This window comes from Mastigoproctus giganteus, chromosome 6 (genome assembly GCF_048544385.1).
Source record: "Mastigoproctus giganteus isolate SK-2022 chromosome 6, ASM4854438v1, whole genome shotgun sequence".
Lineage (NCBI taxonomy): Eukaryota > Metazoa > Arthropoda > Arachnida > Uropygi > Thelyphonidae > Mastigoproctus > Mastigoproctus giganteus.
In genome coordinates, this window is record NC_143580.1 from 9,917,328 (window position 1) to 9,931,969 (window position 14,642).

The 14,642-nt window shown below is 33.3% G+C and overlaps 1 protein-coding gene across 1 annotated transcript in view; it reads left to right on the forward strand.

Annotated features, from left to right (window-relative positions):
• The window catches only part of LOC150083895 (uncharacterized), a 75,496-nt gene that overhangs the window by 20,316 nt on the left and 40,538 nt on the right, over positions 1-14,642 (forward strand). The window contains exons 5-10 of the mRNA XM_090375557.1: positions 2,483-2,631; positions 7,341-7,427; positions 10,792-10,906; positions 12,123-12,199; positions 12,713-12,803; positions 13,594-13,673. Of these exons, the coding sequence (XP_090231683.1) occupies positions 2,483-2,631; positions 7,341-7,427; positions 10,792-10,906; positions 12,123-12,199; positions 12,713-12,803; positions 13,594-13,673 (599 nt within the window). The remainder of the gene's footprint in view (positions 1-2,482; positions 2,632-7,340; positions 7,428-10,791; positions 10,907-12,122; positions 12,200-12,712; positions 12,804-13,593; positions 13,674-14,642) is intronic.

Sequence of the window (14,642 nt, forward strand, 5' to 3'; positions counted from 1 at the left end):
CTTTGAATTTCTCCAGACTGTCAGTCTCTACCACCCATCCAGTAATTTATAACTCGCTGGCTAAAATAAAACTTCCTGAAATCCAGTCTAAACAACTCCCCCCATAACTTGAAATTATGACCCCTAGTTCTAGAATCATTTATAACCATGAAAATTTCATCCTTATTCATTTTGCTTATGCCTCTCAGAGCCTCAAGTCTCCTCTAAGATGCCTAGTTTCCAAGCTCTGCAACCCACATATTCTGTCTTTCCTCATATAGACACCCTTTGCCAATCTCACCAGGGGAGTTACCCATCTTTGGACCCTTTCAAGAAGAACAATGTCTTTCTTTAGGTGCGGTCTCCATACTTGAACACAGTATTCCAAGTGTGGTCTAACCATAGCCTTATGTAATGGGATTATGACGTCCTTATCTCTACTAGTGATTGTTTGATAAATCATCGATAGGACACCATGGGCCCCTCCTTGCAACCAGTCTACAATGCTCGGAGAACTTCATATCTGACTGTATTGTAATACCCAAGTCCCTTTCCTCCACTACCGGCTTTAGTTCAACTCCGCCAAGTGTATAAGTTATTTTGGGGTTACTGTTCCGCAGGTACAATAACTTACACTTTGCTGGATTAAAGCGTAGCTGTCATTTTTCCAATCATCTCTGAAGTCTATCGAGGTCATTCTGAAGAAGCTCTGCTTGGCGGTAATCATTAACTACTCTACCAATCTTTACATCATCTGCAAATTTAGACATGCCCTCTATCCCTTCATCAATGTCATTTACGAAAATCAAAAACAACAATGGTCCTAATACTGATCCTTGGGGAACCCCACTCCTTACATCAACCCAATCTGAGGAATAACCATTTATCACAACCTTCTGCCTTGAAGCCACCCTGCTATCCATCTAAGGATTTTCCCTGTGACTCCAACCTGTTCCAGCTTATAAAGTAACTGCTCATGTGGAACTGAGTCAAATGCTTTGCTGAAATCCAAATAAACAATTGAAATTATTCCCTAAGTTCAGCTTAGGGAATAATTTCAATTGTTTTTGACAGTGACCCTGTCACGTTTATTTCTCATTGATGTGAAGGATTTTTGATGTGTGTGGGGGATATGCCGAACTCCTTTTACATGAATGTAGCTGTAAAGAATTTTTTACACATCTTTCTCACATTTAAAAAATGGTCATTGATGGAGATCAAAACTGAAGATTGTACTGGAGGAATACTAAAATTGTGCTCACTGTGAATTTTATATTAAGATTCTATGTCATACCATTTACATGCATGAATCTTCCTGACCTCTGGTTTTGTTAATTTATTGACCACTTTCATTGAAAGAAGATCACAATACTTTCTAGCAGTTTTCTCTCATCCTACTCCACTAGCATTTCATTTGTTGGCTTAGATCTTGATTTGGTAAGGTAATGTAACCTTGTCAAATGATTTTTCTGTTAAATGCTTGATTGGATGTTTTTTGTTGCCGCTTTCACTACATATGCTTTGTGTTACATATTTCACTCACACGATACGAAATTTGTTAATGCAAGTTCTAAAGAATCAACCTGCCACAAAGTAAGTTTTATCCTCACAATCTAGTAATTATGAAAATGCCTACTCAAGCATTCACAAATGATGTAGTCATGATGTGAAAGGGAGGGGGCGGATTGACCTTGGAAATTGGTGTCAGGGCCTCCGTAGCCGAGTGGGCAGGAGTGGGAGTGCAGTAGCACACGCTCTTTGAGTAGACCGAGGTTCAAGCCCCTGACTGCTGAATACGGTCGATCTGCCAACCCGCACTGGACCAGCGTAGTAGATTATGGTCCATTTCCCTCAGCATGAATTGTTGAGGAGGCTTCCATCCTGCAGTGGGTTGATAATGGCTGCACTTTACTTTTTTTTTTACTCTTTCAAAGTATGGAAGCTTAGCTTTATAATATTTAATGTTGCTTATTGTTTATTCCGCCAAAAACTTATCATTCTTTGATTGTTTCTTTTCCATATTATTGTCTCAGGTATATGTTGTGCCTCAGCATTTTTAGACACTAAAACGCTATTTTCTCTCTCTCTCTCTCTCTCTCTGTTGTAACATGGTCTTAGTTTCATCATTCAGATCCTGATGGTGTCTGGACTGTCTGGTGTCTACCCAATGGGATAACAGCACCATGGAAACAGCTGTCATGTTAGTGTTACACGGTTTATATAAATAGCCAGGTACTTTTCTTTTGTGAAGCTATTTATTTCAAGTAGTGCAGTAATGGAGTAACTCAGTGAAAAGGCAAAACTAGCTCTACAGAACTAAGAGCATGTTAAAATGACAACATTTTAACTTTGCTTTCTGATCACTTAGATTTACTTTAAGCAGTGTACATATTAATGATTTCATATTACCAGTTCTATGAATTTTTTTGCTAATAAAAATTTAGCGAAATACTGCCTTTCTCATGAATATCATATTAATGAAATGCCTATATTTCATTTTTAGGATTTGCTGCTAACAACGTATCTGAAAATTATGATGCCAAGATTTTTGCTGTATCAACACTGATAAGTTCGCAGTTGATTTACAATTCTGTGAAGATCATTGACCAGGTCGATATTGATTATTTGGAACTCTTGGCAAGGAGAACTCAGGTATGGTATTACTAATGCTTCGATAGAATTCGTAACTTCATTCCTTTTTGGGATGACCTCAGAATTAAAATATACAGGAATCCCTTGATTAGCGCAATTAATTGGTTCCGCAAAAATGGTGCGCTATGCAAAATCACACTAATTGAAGGTAATAATCAATACAAAATAGCCTAATTCATTCCAAGACCTACAATATTCCAATCAATATTTTTAAAATTATTTATGGAAATTTTTTATACAGCAGTATAAAAGCAAAGGATAATTATAAATATTTGAAGTACAGTAATCAAAAGTTTATTGAAATTAAAAAATTACAATATATAACTCACTTTATTTCTTTGTAAAATATTTCAAAAGGCTGGTTTGCGCAGACTTCTTTTTTCCTTTCATCATAAATTTTTCTTGTATGGATCTTTTTCAATGTTCCTGCGAATTTGCATACTGCGCTCGATATCTGAGTCTGCATTCATGATTAGTTGTTTCAAATTTTCAGCTGTACGAAATATTCCTTCAAGTTCTTTTAATGTCAACTTCTTTTCTTGAACATTTTCTTCCTTGCAAATTTCCACCTCGTCATATGCTTGCGTGCGCCTCCATAGCCAGGTGGGAAGGAGCAGCAGTGTGTAGCACATGCTTCTTGATTAGACCGGGGTTCGAACCCGTCACCATCAAATACGGAGGATGTGGAAAGGTCGGGGAGTGACCACTGCATATTCCCGGAGCAATATGGCCTTAGTTGCTAATGCTCCTAAAAACCAAATAACAAACAACAATCATAGGCTCGTTCATCAATAGGTCAGAATCACTTAATTGTTCTGAATGTGATTCCAGCAATTTGCAAACATCACTGTTGTCAATTTCATCAAACCTAGATCTCTTCCAATATTTGCTATTTCATCAATAATAGCGTTGATGTGAGTGAAACTACAGAAATCATTTGTGCAATGTGGTAAAATATGCTTCCAAACTGCTCTCATATTGTTGGATGTTACTTCAGACCATGACTCATGAATATTGTCTATTGCTTTCCTGATGTTGTAATTTCTCCAAAATTCAACTAAAGAAACTGCACCATCTCCAGTTGTTGCTTCAATTGTTTGTGTAAATGTTCTGCGTAAATAATAGGCCTTAAAAGTAGCGATTATGCCTTGATCCATAGGCTGTAAAAGACTTGTTGTATTTGGAGGTAAAAAAAAAAAAATAACTTTCACGTTTTCACACAAATCAGAAAGTGCTGGTGGGTGGCCCGGGGCATTGTCTAAAATTAATAAAATTTTGAATGCAAGATAATTTTGTTCACAGTAGCCTTAATTTTGGACAAAAATAGCTAGTGAAACACTCTTCAAATAAAGCTTTCATGACCCAAGCTTTTCTATTAGAGGGCCAAACAACAGGTAGGCTTGCTTTATTAAAACCTTTACCAAAAGATCTGGGAGTTTCATTTCTGTTGATAACCATGGGTTTTAATTTCAAATCGCCTTCTGCATTGCCTCCCAATAAAAGTGTTATTCTATCTTTGGAAACTTTATAGCCTGGTTGTCTTTTCTTTTTTTTTTTTTGCTAGAAAGGTTTTTTTTTAGCATTCACTTCCAAAAAAGGCCTGTTTCATCAACATTAAATATTTGTTGATCTGTGTAGCTGCTGTTATCAACAATTTTCTTTAAAATTTTGGGATATTTCATGGCTGCATCTTTATCTGCACTTGCGTGCCTTTATCTGCCCTTCTCCAGTCAATGCAACATTATGCAGTCCTGTTCTTTTCTTAAAACGTTCAAACTAGCCTTTACTGGTGGTGAAATTTTCTTCAGTTTCCGCTTAAATCACTTTTTCTTTTGAAGAACTTTCTTGAACATTTTCTTCAGTTACCACTCTACTCAAGTTTTCTATTGTTGACTTTTAACACTTCTATTTCTTGTGGTTTGTGTGCGTGCTGATGATGAAGCAAGCTTACCTTTTTCCTTAATATGCGCTGGCTTTACTTAAAATCGTCCGAAATGTTGATTCAGGCATTCCAAGATGTCAAGAAATTTGTATTTTACTATCACCATCTTCAAATCTTTTTATGACTTCAATTTTTTCATCTAACGTTATCACTTTTCTTTTCTTTTTACCAGAGGCACTATCAGATACACTTTTCCTTTTATCCATAGTTAATAATTACCTAATACTATATAAAAAATTTAATAGAAATTAATGTAATTGATTAGTATGCGCAGTAATTAATGGTGGAAGATACACGGGAGTCTGCACATTAACACACAACGCAAGAACAACTGAAAGCAACTGATCTGCATGTATGTAATAAATGCAGTGCAGCCGGTGTTGTCCTTCAGAGTGCATAATGTTAGAAAATATTTCAATTGTTGTAATAATACACGTTTGAAATAATCCTGTTTCTTTTTATTTTCTTATGGTAGAAAAACATACTAGCTTGCCACACTGTATCTTGCGTTTGTTTTTGTTTATTTCTGAATGGAGAAGGTATGACATGAAATAAACAGTAACTTCCTTTTGTGAACAGAGCATCCACTTCCCTAAAGAATTCCTCATATGTGAATGTAGATGCAAAATACTCATTCAGTTGGTCGGCAACCTCAGCAGGATCATCAACAGTTGATATCATGTTGACCAATTTGATTTATCTCCTTCCTTCTGTGTTTACATAAATGAAGAAATCTTTGCTGTTTTTCTTTTCATCCTTTGTCAAAGATACCTCATAATTGCCTTTTTACAGTACCTTATCTACCATAGATTACTGTATCATCTGATAATTTATATGCATCCTACGCATTTTCTTCCCTGCCCCTTGCGATGTGTTTCTATAATATTCTCTAATGTTATGCATACTTTAGCAGTGTATTTACATTCGTATCTTAGTACTGACTTTCGTAGCATCGCCAGCTTCAGTTAGCCAAGCCAAAATACTGCACTAATCGAAATTTTGATTCGTGCCAATCGAAAATTGGTAGCTAAATATAAACCGTGCTAATTTGAGTCTCGCGCCAATTGAGGAATTCCTGTAATCAAAAATAGCTTATCTGCAGGTACAAAAATTGTGACCAGTGGGTTCATGTGTGTACTAGTAAACTTTTCTGGTTGTTCCCCAGAAGATTCCTGCAATTCATGTATCCTTTATGGTTGAATGAAAATTTTTACTTTTTTTCCAGAATTTGGTCAAATTTGTGTTTTTAAAATCATATGCATTGTGTTTTTCAATTAAGGAATTAATGAGTTTATTGGCAGAAACATGAAGCTGCTGTTAAGTGCCTGTCTTAACAGCAGCTTTGTGCCTCAGTACAGGTATCTGCTCATATTTAACCCAGAGCAAGAAACAATGTACATGAAATGTTTTATGAATTCTCTTAATTATTTGCTCTAGAAAAAATATGGAATGTGCAGCATACTTCAAGATTTCATTATTTTTTTGCAAGTATTGTTTTCTCCAAATGTAGTGGCATACCTATATTGTCCTCGGAAATTTAAATTCTTTTGTTTTATACATTGAGAAAGTATTATCGCCACATATCATTATCATTCATTGTTCAACCTACAAATCATTCATTATCAGTTTTTCTTGCCACACGTGAAAAATCTAGATCAACGTGCATACTTTTGAAATGGTTAATTTAGAAGAAAACTGGTATGCTGTCTCAGCACATTCCAACTAGAAAATGAATCTGTATAAAAGAATCCATTTTCTAAAAGTCGTGCAGGTATGTATGAGATAACTGATATGAGAAACATATCAGTTATCTACTAATTACACTTAATAACATATCAGTTATCTGCTATTCAAAACTTTATTCACATTTTAAATTTTGGGCAAATTGATACAGTAGGTGCTTGCAGTGACTACTTTTGCTACAGGCATGTGCATCAGCATATCAGAAGTCAAGTCATCGATATCTGATTGTTGTCTTTGACCATATTCATAAATTTTATAAGTACATTCAGAAATTAAAACTGAGATTATTAAGATGTTTTTAGCATTTATTCATGCAAAATTTCAAAAAATAATTAAGCATATCTATCACTACATCAATTCAGCTTGGTTACATGGAATTTCTGTATTTAGGTCCACTAAAATTTGTATAAATTTGATCTATTCTATTGAATATTGCTAGCCTGAAAATACTTTAGCTATTACATGAGTTGTAAAAATATAGACAAAACAGTCAGTAGCAACTAGTTACAGACCATTTCACAGAGAAAAAAATTTTTTTTCCCCCCTTCTGACAGCCTCTCATCTAAAAAGAAAGTTCTCAGACAGTCTCATATGCTTGTCAATAGTTTTCCAAGGAACTGCTCATTAAGTTAAGGCTCATATTTGTGTGAATGGCTTAGCTTAAGTCATCTTTCTGGATGAATTATGCCACCTTTAAATTGATTTTTTGATTAGTGTTTTTATTTAAATTATGCTTAAACAACTTTTACATTAAATGCTTTCTTTCTGAAAACTTGTATTGCTTTTATGTATATCTAGAATATAATACAAAGACAAAACGAAAACTATGTTAATATTACTGACAAATATAATAAAAGTTAAATCTTAATTGGCCTTTTGGGTTCCACTGTTATTAAAATTGGATTACTAACTTTTGTTGTTATGCACAGTGTTTTCTTTTTTTCTGGTTTGATTTGTTTTTGCTTTTTCCAGCACAAAAGAAACTGCAGGTGTAAATTAACATTTTAATTGAAATTTTCCATAGCTTTTTGCCTTGAGATCACAGATGTCTAAAGCAATGTGGACAAATGAATTAAACCATGATCTCCTCACTTTTCCTCCTCTTATGTGGGTAAGTTTTCTGATATGTAGAAGTTCTTTAATATTCTATAAAAATATTCTTTGTTAAGTTAGTAAAGAACAAAAAATAATTCGGAGGTACTAATTAACCGGCATTAAACAGGGAGTTTTATATATTACATGAACTGAAGGAATGGATCATCATTTGAAGAAGTAAAAAGAATGGTTTGCAAAGTATAAAATATTCTATTTTCAGAAGCGAAGTTAATGCATAACTTGCAGGCATTAATTTATTCAAATTTAAATCAATCACACAAAGCAAATAAATAAAAACTTATAAATCTATCAGGTTGCTTTTGTTGGTTATCTTCCCTATATCTAAAGGCACAGAAGTGGTATATTTTAAACTAATTTAAAACTAATTTTAATGTTCTGCAGTTCTTCATCTGAAAAAAGCAGCTTTGATTTTGCTGATAAAAAGTTAGTTGTATTAATGGCAAATGGTGCAAGAAAGCACTTATATAGCATCAGAAAAAAAAAATAATAAAAAAATAACCTATACAGTTCACCCATCCATACCATCCAAAAATTTATTGAGTTCTTCCTTGAATTTATTCAACCCATCCATTTCCACAACAGATGGAAGCCTATTCCAACAATCAAACATCCACTGACCGAAGGGAAACTTCTGCACATCTATCCTGCAACCATCCTTCCTTGACTTGAATTTATGTTCTCTCATATGTGTAGCTATAGCAGGTGAAAGAATGCCATTAACATTCAGCTTACTCAATCTATTCATGGCTTTAGACACCCTGAAGCCTTTCTAGGTAAAAGCACCCTTTTGTTCCCTTCACCATTTTGGTTGCCTTTCTCTGCACCCATTCCAGCAGATCTGCATCCTTCCTAAAGTAAGGCTTTCAGACCTGTGTACAGTACTCAGGATGCAGACTAACCATGGCCTTATACAAAGGGATAATCACTTTATCCCTGCTAGGAAAGTTTCTGTATATTATTGACAAAACCCCATGTGCTTTCCTGGCAGCATGTCTGTACTGCTCACAGATTTTCATGTCTGAATGCACAATTACCTGCAAGTCTTTTTCATTCTCTGTTACCCTGAGTGTAGCACTACAAGTTGATAAGTTACTTTGGGGTTACTTCCTACCATATGCAGTACCTTGCATTTATCGATTTTAACTTCAACTGCCATTTCTCAACCCATTGACCCTTGACTGTTGTCCAACCTTTGTATCAGCTGCAAACTTAGACATTAAGCCTAATATACCTTCATTAATATCATTGAGTAGTGCCCATTGATAACCACTCTGTCTTCTTTCACTTTAACCATTCCTTTATCCCTAGCAGTAACTTGCATTAATGCCACATTGCTCCACTTTGTACAGCAGTCTTTTATGTGCAACATTATCAAAAGCTTACCCTGAAATCCAAGTGTATGATGTCAAAATTATTTTTTGCATCCAGTTCCTTGATCACTGCATTATAATAATCTATCAAAGTGGTTAGACAAGACTGTCCCCTTGAACATGCTGTGATTGCAGTATAATTGCATGCCTGTCCAAATAGTCCTGCATTACTTCTTTAATTAGTGATTCCATTATTTTCACTGGAACAGACATTAAGCTAACAGGTCTGTAATTACTCATGTTGCATTTTGCTCTCCCTTTATGTATTGGCAATATATTTGCACTTTTACAGACCATAGGTACCCTCCCCCTGAATCCAAGGATACTCTCATAATTATAGCTAAGAGTTTGTTTACCTCCTTTGTTGCTTCCCTTAATATAATTGGATATATTCCATCTGCCTCAGGTGCCTTTTTTATGTGCATCCTCAACAATTTCTCCTCCACTTTCCTTTCAGTTATCACAAAGTCATTTAGCTCCCCATTAGAGTTTGATAAACTTCTGGCATCCCCTTCTCTAAAGAATTCCTGATGTGTTAATGTAAATGCAAAATACTTATTCAAATTGTCTGCAACCTGAGCAGCGTCATCAACAGTTAACCCATAGATATTCAACCAATGTGATTCAGCCCCTTCCTTCTGTTAATATAAGCAGAAGTCTTTGCTGCAGACTTCTCATAATCTGCCTTAGCTTGCTGAACTGCCTTTGTGACTTGATTACAGACTAATTTATATCTTCCATAGGCTTCTATATCACTTGATAATTTATATACATCCCATGCACATTTTTCTTCTGTGCCACATGTCTGAAGAGTTCATCTGACATCCATTTAGGTCTTAGCCCTGAACAGTATTTCTTCATTGGTATGAAAAGCATAGTACCTTCCTTGATTTCTTCCTGAATACCTACCATTTAGAATTTGCTGTTGGTAACGTCCTCACTTGAACTCACTACACGGAATTGAAAAACTATCTAAAACCACTGTAGTCACCCTTACTAAAGCAAAAGTCTTATCTTCCCATGACAGTAGTTATGTTTGTAATTAAATTCCTGGCACCTCCGTGGGCAGGAGCAGCAGTGCGTAGCACACGCTTCTTGATTAGACCGGGGTTTGAGCCTGTAACCACCAAATACGGAGGATGCGGAAAGGTCAGGGAATGACCACCGCATATCCATGGAGCAATATGGCCTTGGTTGCTAATGCTCCTAAAACCCAAATAACAAACAATTAAATTCCTCATTAGTAAATTCCTCACTGTGATTGCTGCCACCCAATGGCTCTTTTACCTGAAGGTTCTTAATGTATGAATGCATGTTTTTCCTAACCTGAAGCATCCTTGAATATAAACAGTGTTAATTATACATTTTATTTTATTGCATTTATTTTATTTTATTTTATTTTTTTTTTTGTAGTGCAGCCATGCATATTAGGAATGGTTTTGATTATATGGTCATGCAAAGCTTCAACTGCATGAATGCGATTATGAAGGATGGAAAGCATGTATACCGGATATATTTCTTACTCAAACTCCTTTATTACATAGGAAAAATAATTAAATAAAACCATTTGTTTATTTAATTTTGAAAATGTGGATTTTATTGTGATTACTCAGTCAAAAAAGATGGAATTAGATATTTGGCACCAAAATAAGTATTTGTGTAACTGCCATCTTGAACATTACCTTTAATTACTGTCTTGACTAGCAGAGGTGAAATATCCCATTATTCTTCTGTCTAAAATGGAATGAACCAGTATTTCAAATAGATTAATCTTAAGTGGGTAATTAAAATCTTCTCAGTTTAATTGATTTATTAACTTTTTCTCAAAAAATGATTTTTTTCCCTTGAAACACATCTAATGAAATGTGGAATTTAATATCATTGAGTATTATCGTATATCATTATCATTGAATATTATCATGCTCTTGGCTGTTAGCTTCCTTTATAAATTACTATGTATAAAATAAAATACTTAATATTATTTTATAGATAGTGCAAGATTTTGTACAATTAACTTTGGACAATGAAACCCCTAAACAGTGGCTCCACCGTTTAATGGAAAGTCATGCACGAGAAAATGAAGATTACGAAATCAGTCTTCTTGGTAAGTATTATGGAGGTGTATGAGACTAGACTTTTTTTTCACTCTGCAATATTGATTTGTGTGAATAGATCTGAAATTTTTTTAATGCTATCCATGCTTTTGTCTTGATGACAAAACTTATTGGGAACAGTGTGTTTTAGTGTGTAGTCCAAAACACGTTATTTGCTTATGGCTGGAAATTTAGTTGAAATTCCTTAAATTAATTTCCAGCCATATAAGCTCTTCTTAACCTCTATCAAAATGTAATTTTTACTGTATACCCCATGTATTAATTCAGAAATGTTGTTCCTTTCATCCTTTGCTTGTGACTAAAATTTCAAAGACTAGTAATTATTTTAATTTTATTCATATATACAGGCAGTTCCCACTTTATGGAGTTCCCAGGTTTAAAAGGTTTTCTTTTTTTTTTTCAAGTATCAACAAAATCGTAAATATGTACAGCCAGGCCTCGCATAATGAGAGTTCGATTAATGCGTTTTTCAGTTACTGCTATTTGAAAAAATTATACCACTTTTCACTTTACACGATGAAAATTTCCAGTTAATGCAATCTTTTTTTTTTTTATGCGATAGTTTAAAAAGATTTGAATCATGCGTTAGGCTTACTGTGCATTGGATAGGCAATAAACAAACGTTTGCTTGCTGCCCGCCTCAGTGTGTTCCATCAACCATCGGAAGAAGACGTGTTAAAGTGTTTGTCTCCTGCTAATAAAGTCAATGCAGACGTGAATTTAAAAATTCAAATTTTTAAATGAGCCAGATCAAAATGTTACCACGAAGGAGGTAACGATCAAAGAACTAGATGAAATCTTTCATATCACAGAGAACCTTAAACAAAATGTTTGAGGTTCTCTGCGATACATTCCCTCCTGTTAACTGTACTGTCCATTGAGTTACTGGAACTAATGAGAAAAGATAACTACTTTTTCATTAGTTCATTAACCATACTTCTAAAGTTAGCTACAAAAATTGCATAATACTTGTATAGTGGCATGGCACCTTATTGTATCCTTATTACATCATTGCCATTGATGTAACACTAGTTAGTCTGTATAATGTGCAGTCCTGAGTAATATCCATTGCAGAAAATGAACCTGTAATTCTGCCTTCAGTAATTCCTTATTTTATATCTTAAAAACTAATAATCAAAGTTATTAATTTTAGATGATCATATAAACTAAGAGATATAATAAGTTCCTTTTGGAATTTTATTTTAGATATTTTCAAATCAGTTGACTGCCACACTCTGTTCCTTCCAGCAACTAAAAAATCCCTACTTGTGGATCTTTCTCAGGTATTAATTTTGTTCATCAATCAATTTTTTTATATTTAGAATTTAAAAATAAAACATATTGCACAGCTAAAAAAATTTAAATCTAATTAAGCAACAATTTTTTTGCCCCCCTCCCCCCAACCAATGCAGTTCTAATATCACTATTTTACCTATATGTAAAATATTAAGAACTGGAAATCCTATATTTAAAGAAAATGGCAACAGCATTTACAGAAAATCTTATGGAAAATTAAGGGAAAAAAAATTCTTGCATATGGTATGTGGGATTGCAAACTGCAAGGTCCAGTTGTTAGCAAGTGTTTGCCAAGGAAATGATGGACTGAGCCTACCTTATTTATGTAATTCCCAACATATGTCATTTCCTTTGATTAAACATTGGCACAGTATTTTTCAGTACTTGTGTGTTGTGCATGTGCACACATTTTTTAATTGTATAAATTAAGAGGTGCTAAATTTCTGTTAAATAAAACCTTTTTCAAAATAATATGAAAATATTTTCTTAATTTCTTTAAGGCTACTGAAGAAGATCTGACAACTGATTATAGGCAGGAAAGAGATGAGCTTCTTCAAAAATTGAAGAAGATTTTTCCAAAGAAGAAGAATAGTAAGTGTTTTATTCGAGAAATTATAGTGTTTAAGATTGTAAAATTCTGTAATGATATGTAAAAGTAATTTTATAATTATTTATTTTCACGCATATCATTCTTCCTCTTTGTGCAATTTTTCTCCAGTATTTTATGTTATAGTTGTAGACAATGTTTCTGTATAGCTGTGGCCTGTAAAATTATCAGGTAATAACATTTTATGCTTTTAAGAGGAAAAAGTGCATTTTTTTTTACTGTATTATTAATCTGACAGTTAGCAGCTTGTTTTGTTGAAGAAATTCTTATAGTGTTAACTAAAGTATTCTGCTACCTTGCTTTAAATATTAAAATTTGTTTTGTTTTAAGATTATTATTATTATACAGTATTTAATACCACTCTTATATCACATGAAATTAATAATATAGTTTGAGTTATTAGCCTTATTTGAATAAATAAGGCTAATAACAATATTTGAATAAATATTCTGTCTGATTTTGCACCCTGTATAACAGCATTTTAAAAATAGATAGAAACTTTCCAATCATCCTGTAGATAATTAAAAAATAAAAAAAAGTCAAGTAGAAAGGAGATTTATTTACATTATAATGAAAAGTACAAATAGTGCTGAACCAAAGAAAGTGGTATATTCTGTTGTGTTAGTTAATCTTCTCAAATGAATTTTTAATAAGTCTTAGGATTCTAGTACTTGGAATAGTTTTCTTAATAAATTTATTATCTTAGTTTCATTAAGTGCTTAATATTTATTGTGTTAATATTTATTTTTTATTATTTTTTTTTTCCTAAAATAGATGAACCAATTTCTGGAATTGAACTTGCTGGTCTATTTGAAATTTTAGTTAATGCTGCTAATGAAGGATCATTGGCTGAAGTATGTATGTATTCAGTTAAGTTTATGATATTCAACATAAAATCATTCTGATATTTATTTAACTTTAACTTTCATTTAAATTGTAAATGAATTAGATTATGTGTTAGGAAATTAATGGCATAGGTTATGTTATTGGTGAAATCAGTTAAAGAAATAATTGTGGGCTTAATGGGCTTGCTTTTGTGGAAAAAAAAATAATTTCTGAAATTATTTATTTCAATCCCTTCATTAGGTAAACACACATGCACAATTCACTGTGACTTTCCTGAAATCATTTCATCACTTATTTATTTATTTTTTTATTTTAATCATTGAGGAAGGTCACTAGAGAGGGGATTTAATATTAAGAAGTTTGATATACCTTTCCACATGTATGGGATATATCTAAAAACATTGTCACTTCATACTACATCCCTCCCCTATCCTCAACTTTTACTCAGCTATCTTAGTAAATCACAAAAGTTAAACTAATTGAATAGGGTTATTTGTGAAAAATCCCAACCCTTCCAAAAATATCCCAATTCACTTCACTTCATAAATATTTGTCAAGCGATTTATATAAATTAAGTCCATTGTATTCCATAAATTGTATTCTATTATATTGTATCCATTTCCATTGTATTCTATTATATTGTATCCATTTCCATTGTATTCTATTATATTGTATCCATTTCCATTGTAGTCCCATTTCTGTTGTATTTATCTTCAACTTCTTAGTTGAAGATAAATACAACAGAAGATAATCTAGTTAATGTCAATCCTAAAACTCAGTCCTAGTTTATATCTCACAAAAGGATTCTTCTGCTCCTATGCTTATCTTCGATGATACTCTGATTTCTAGAGAAGATCACATATATCTCTATTAGGATTACCCTGATTTCTAATCTTTCTTGGCATAAACATGTCACAAATATTGCTTCCTTTCCATCTAAAAAAAAAACAGGGTTTTCCCTTTTACTCTCAGTGTTA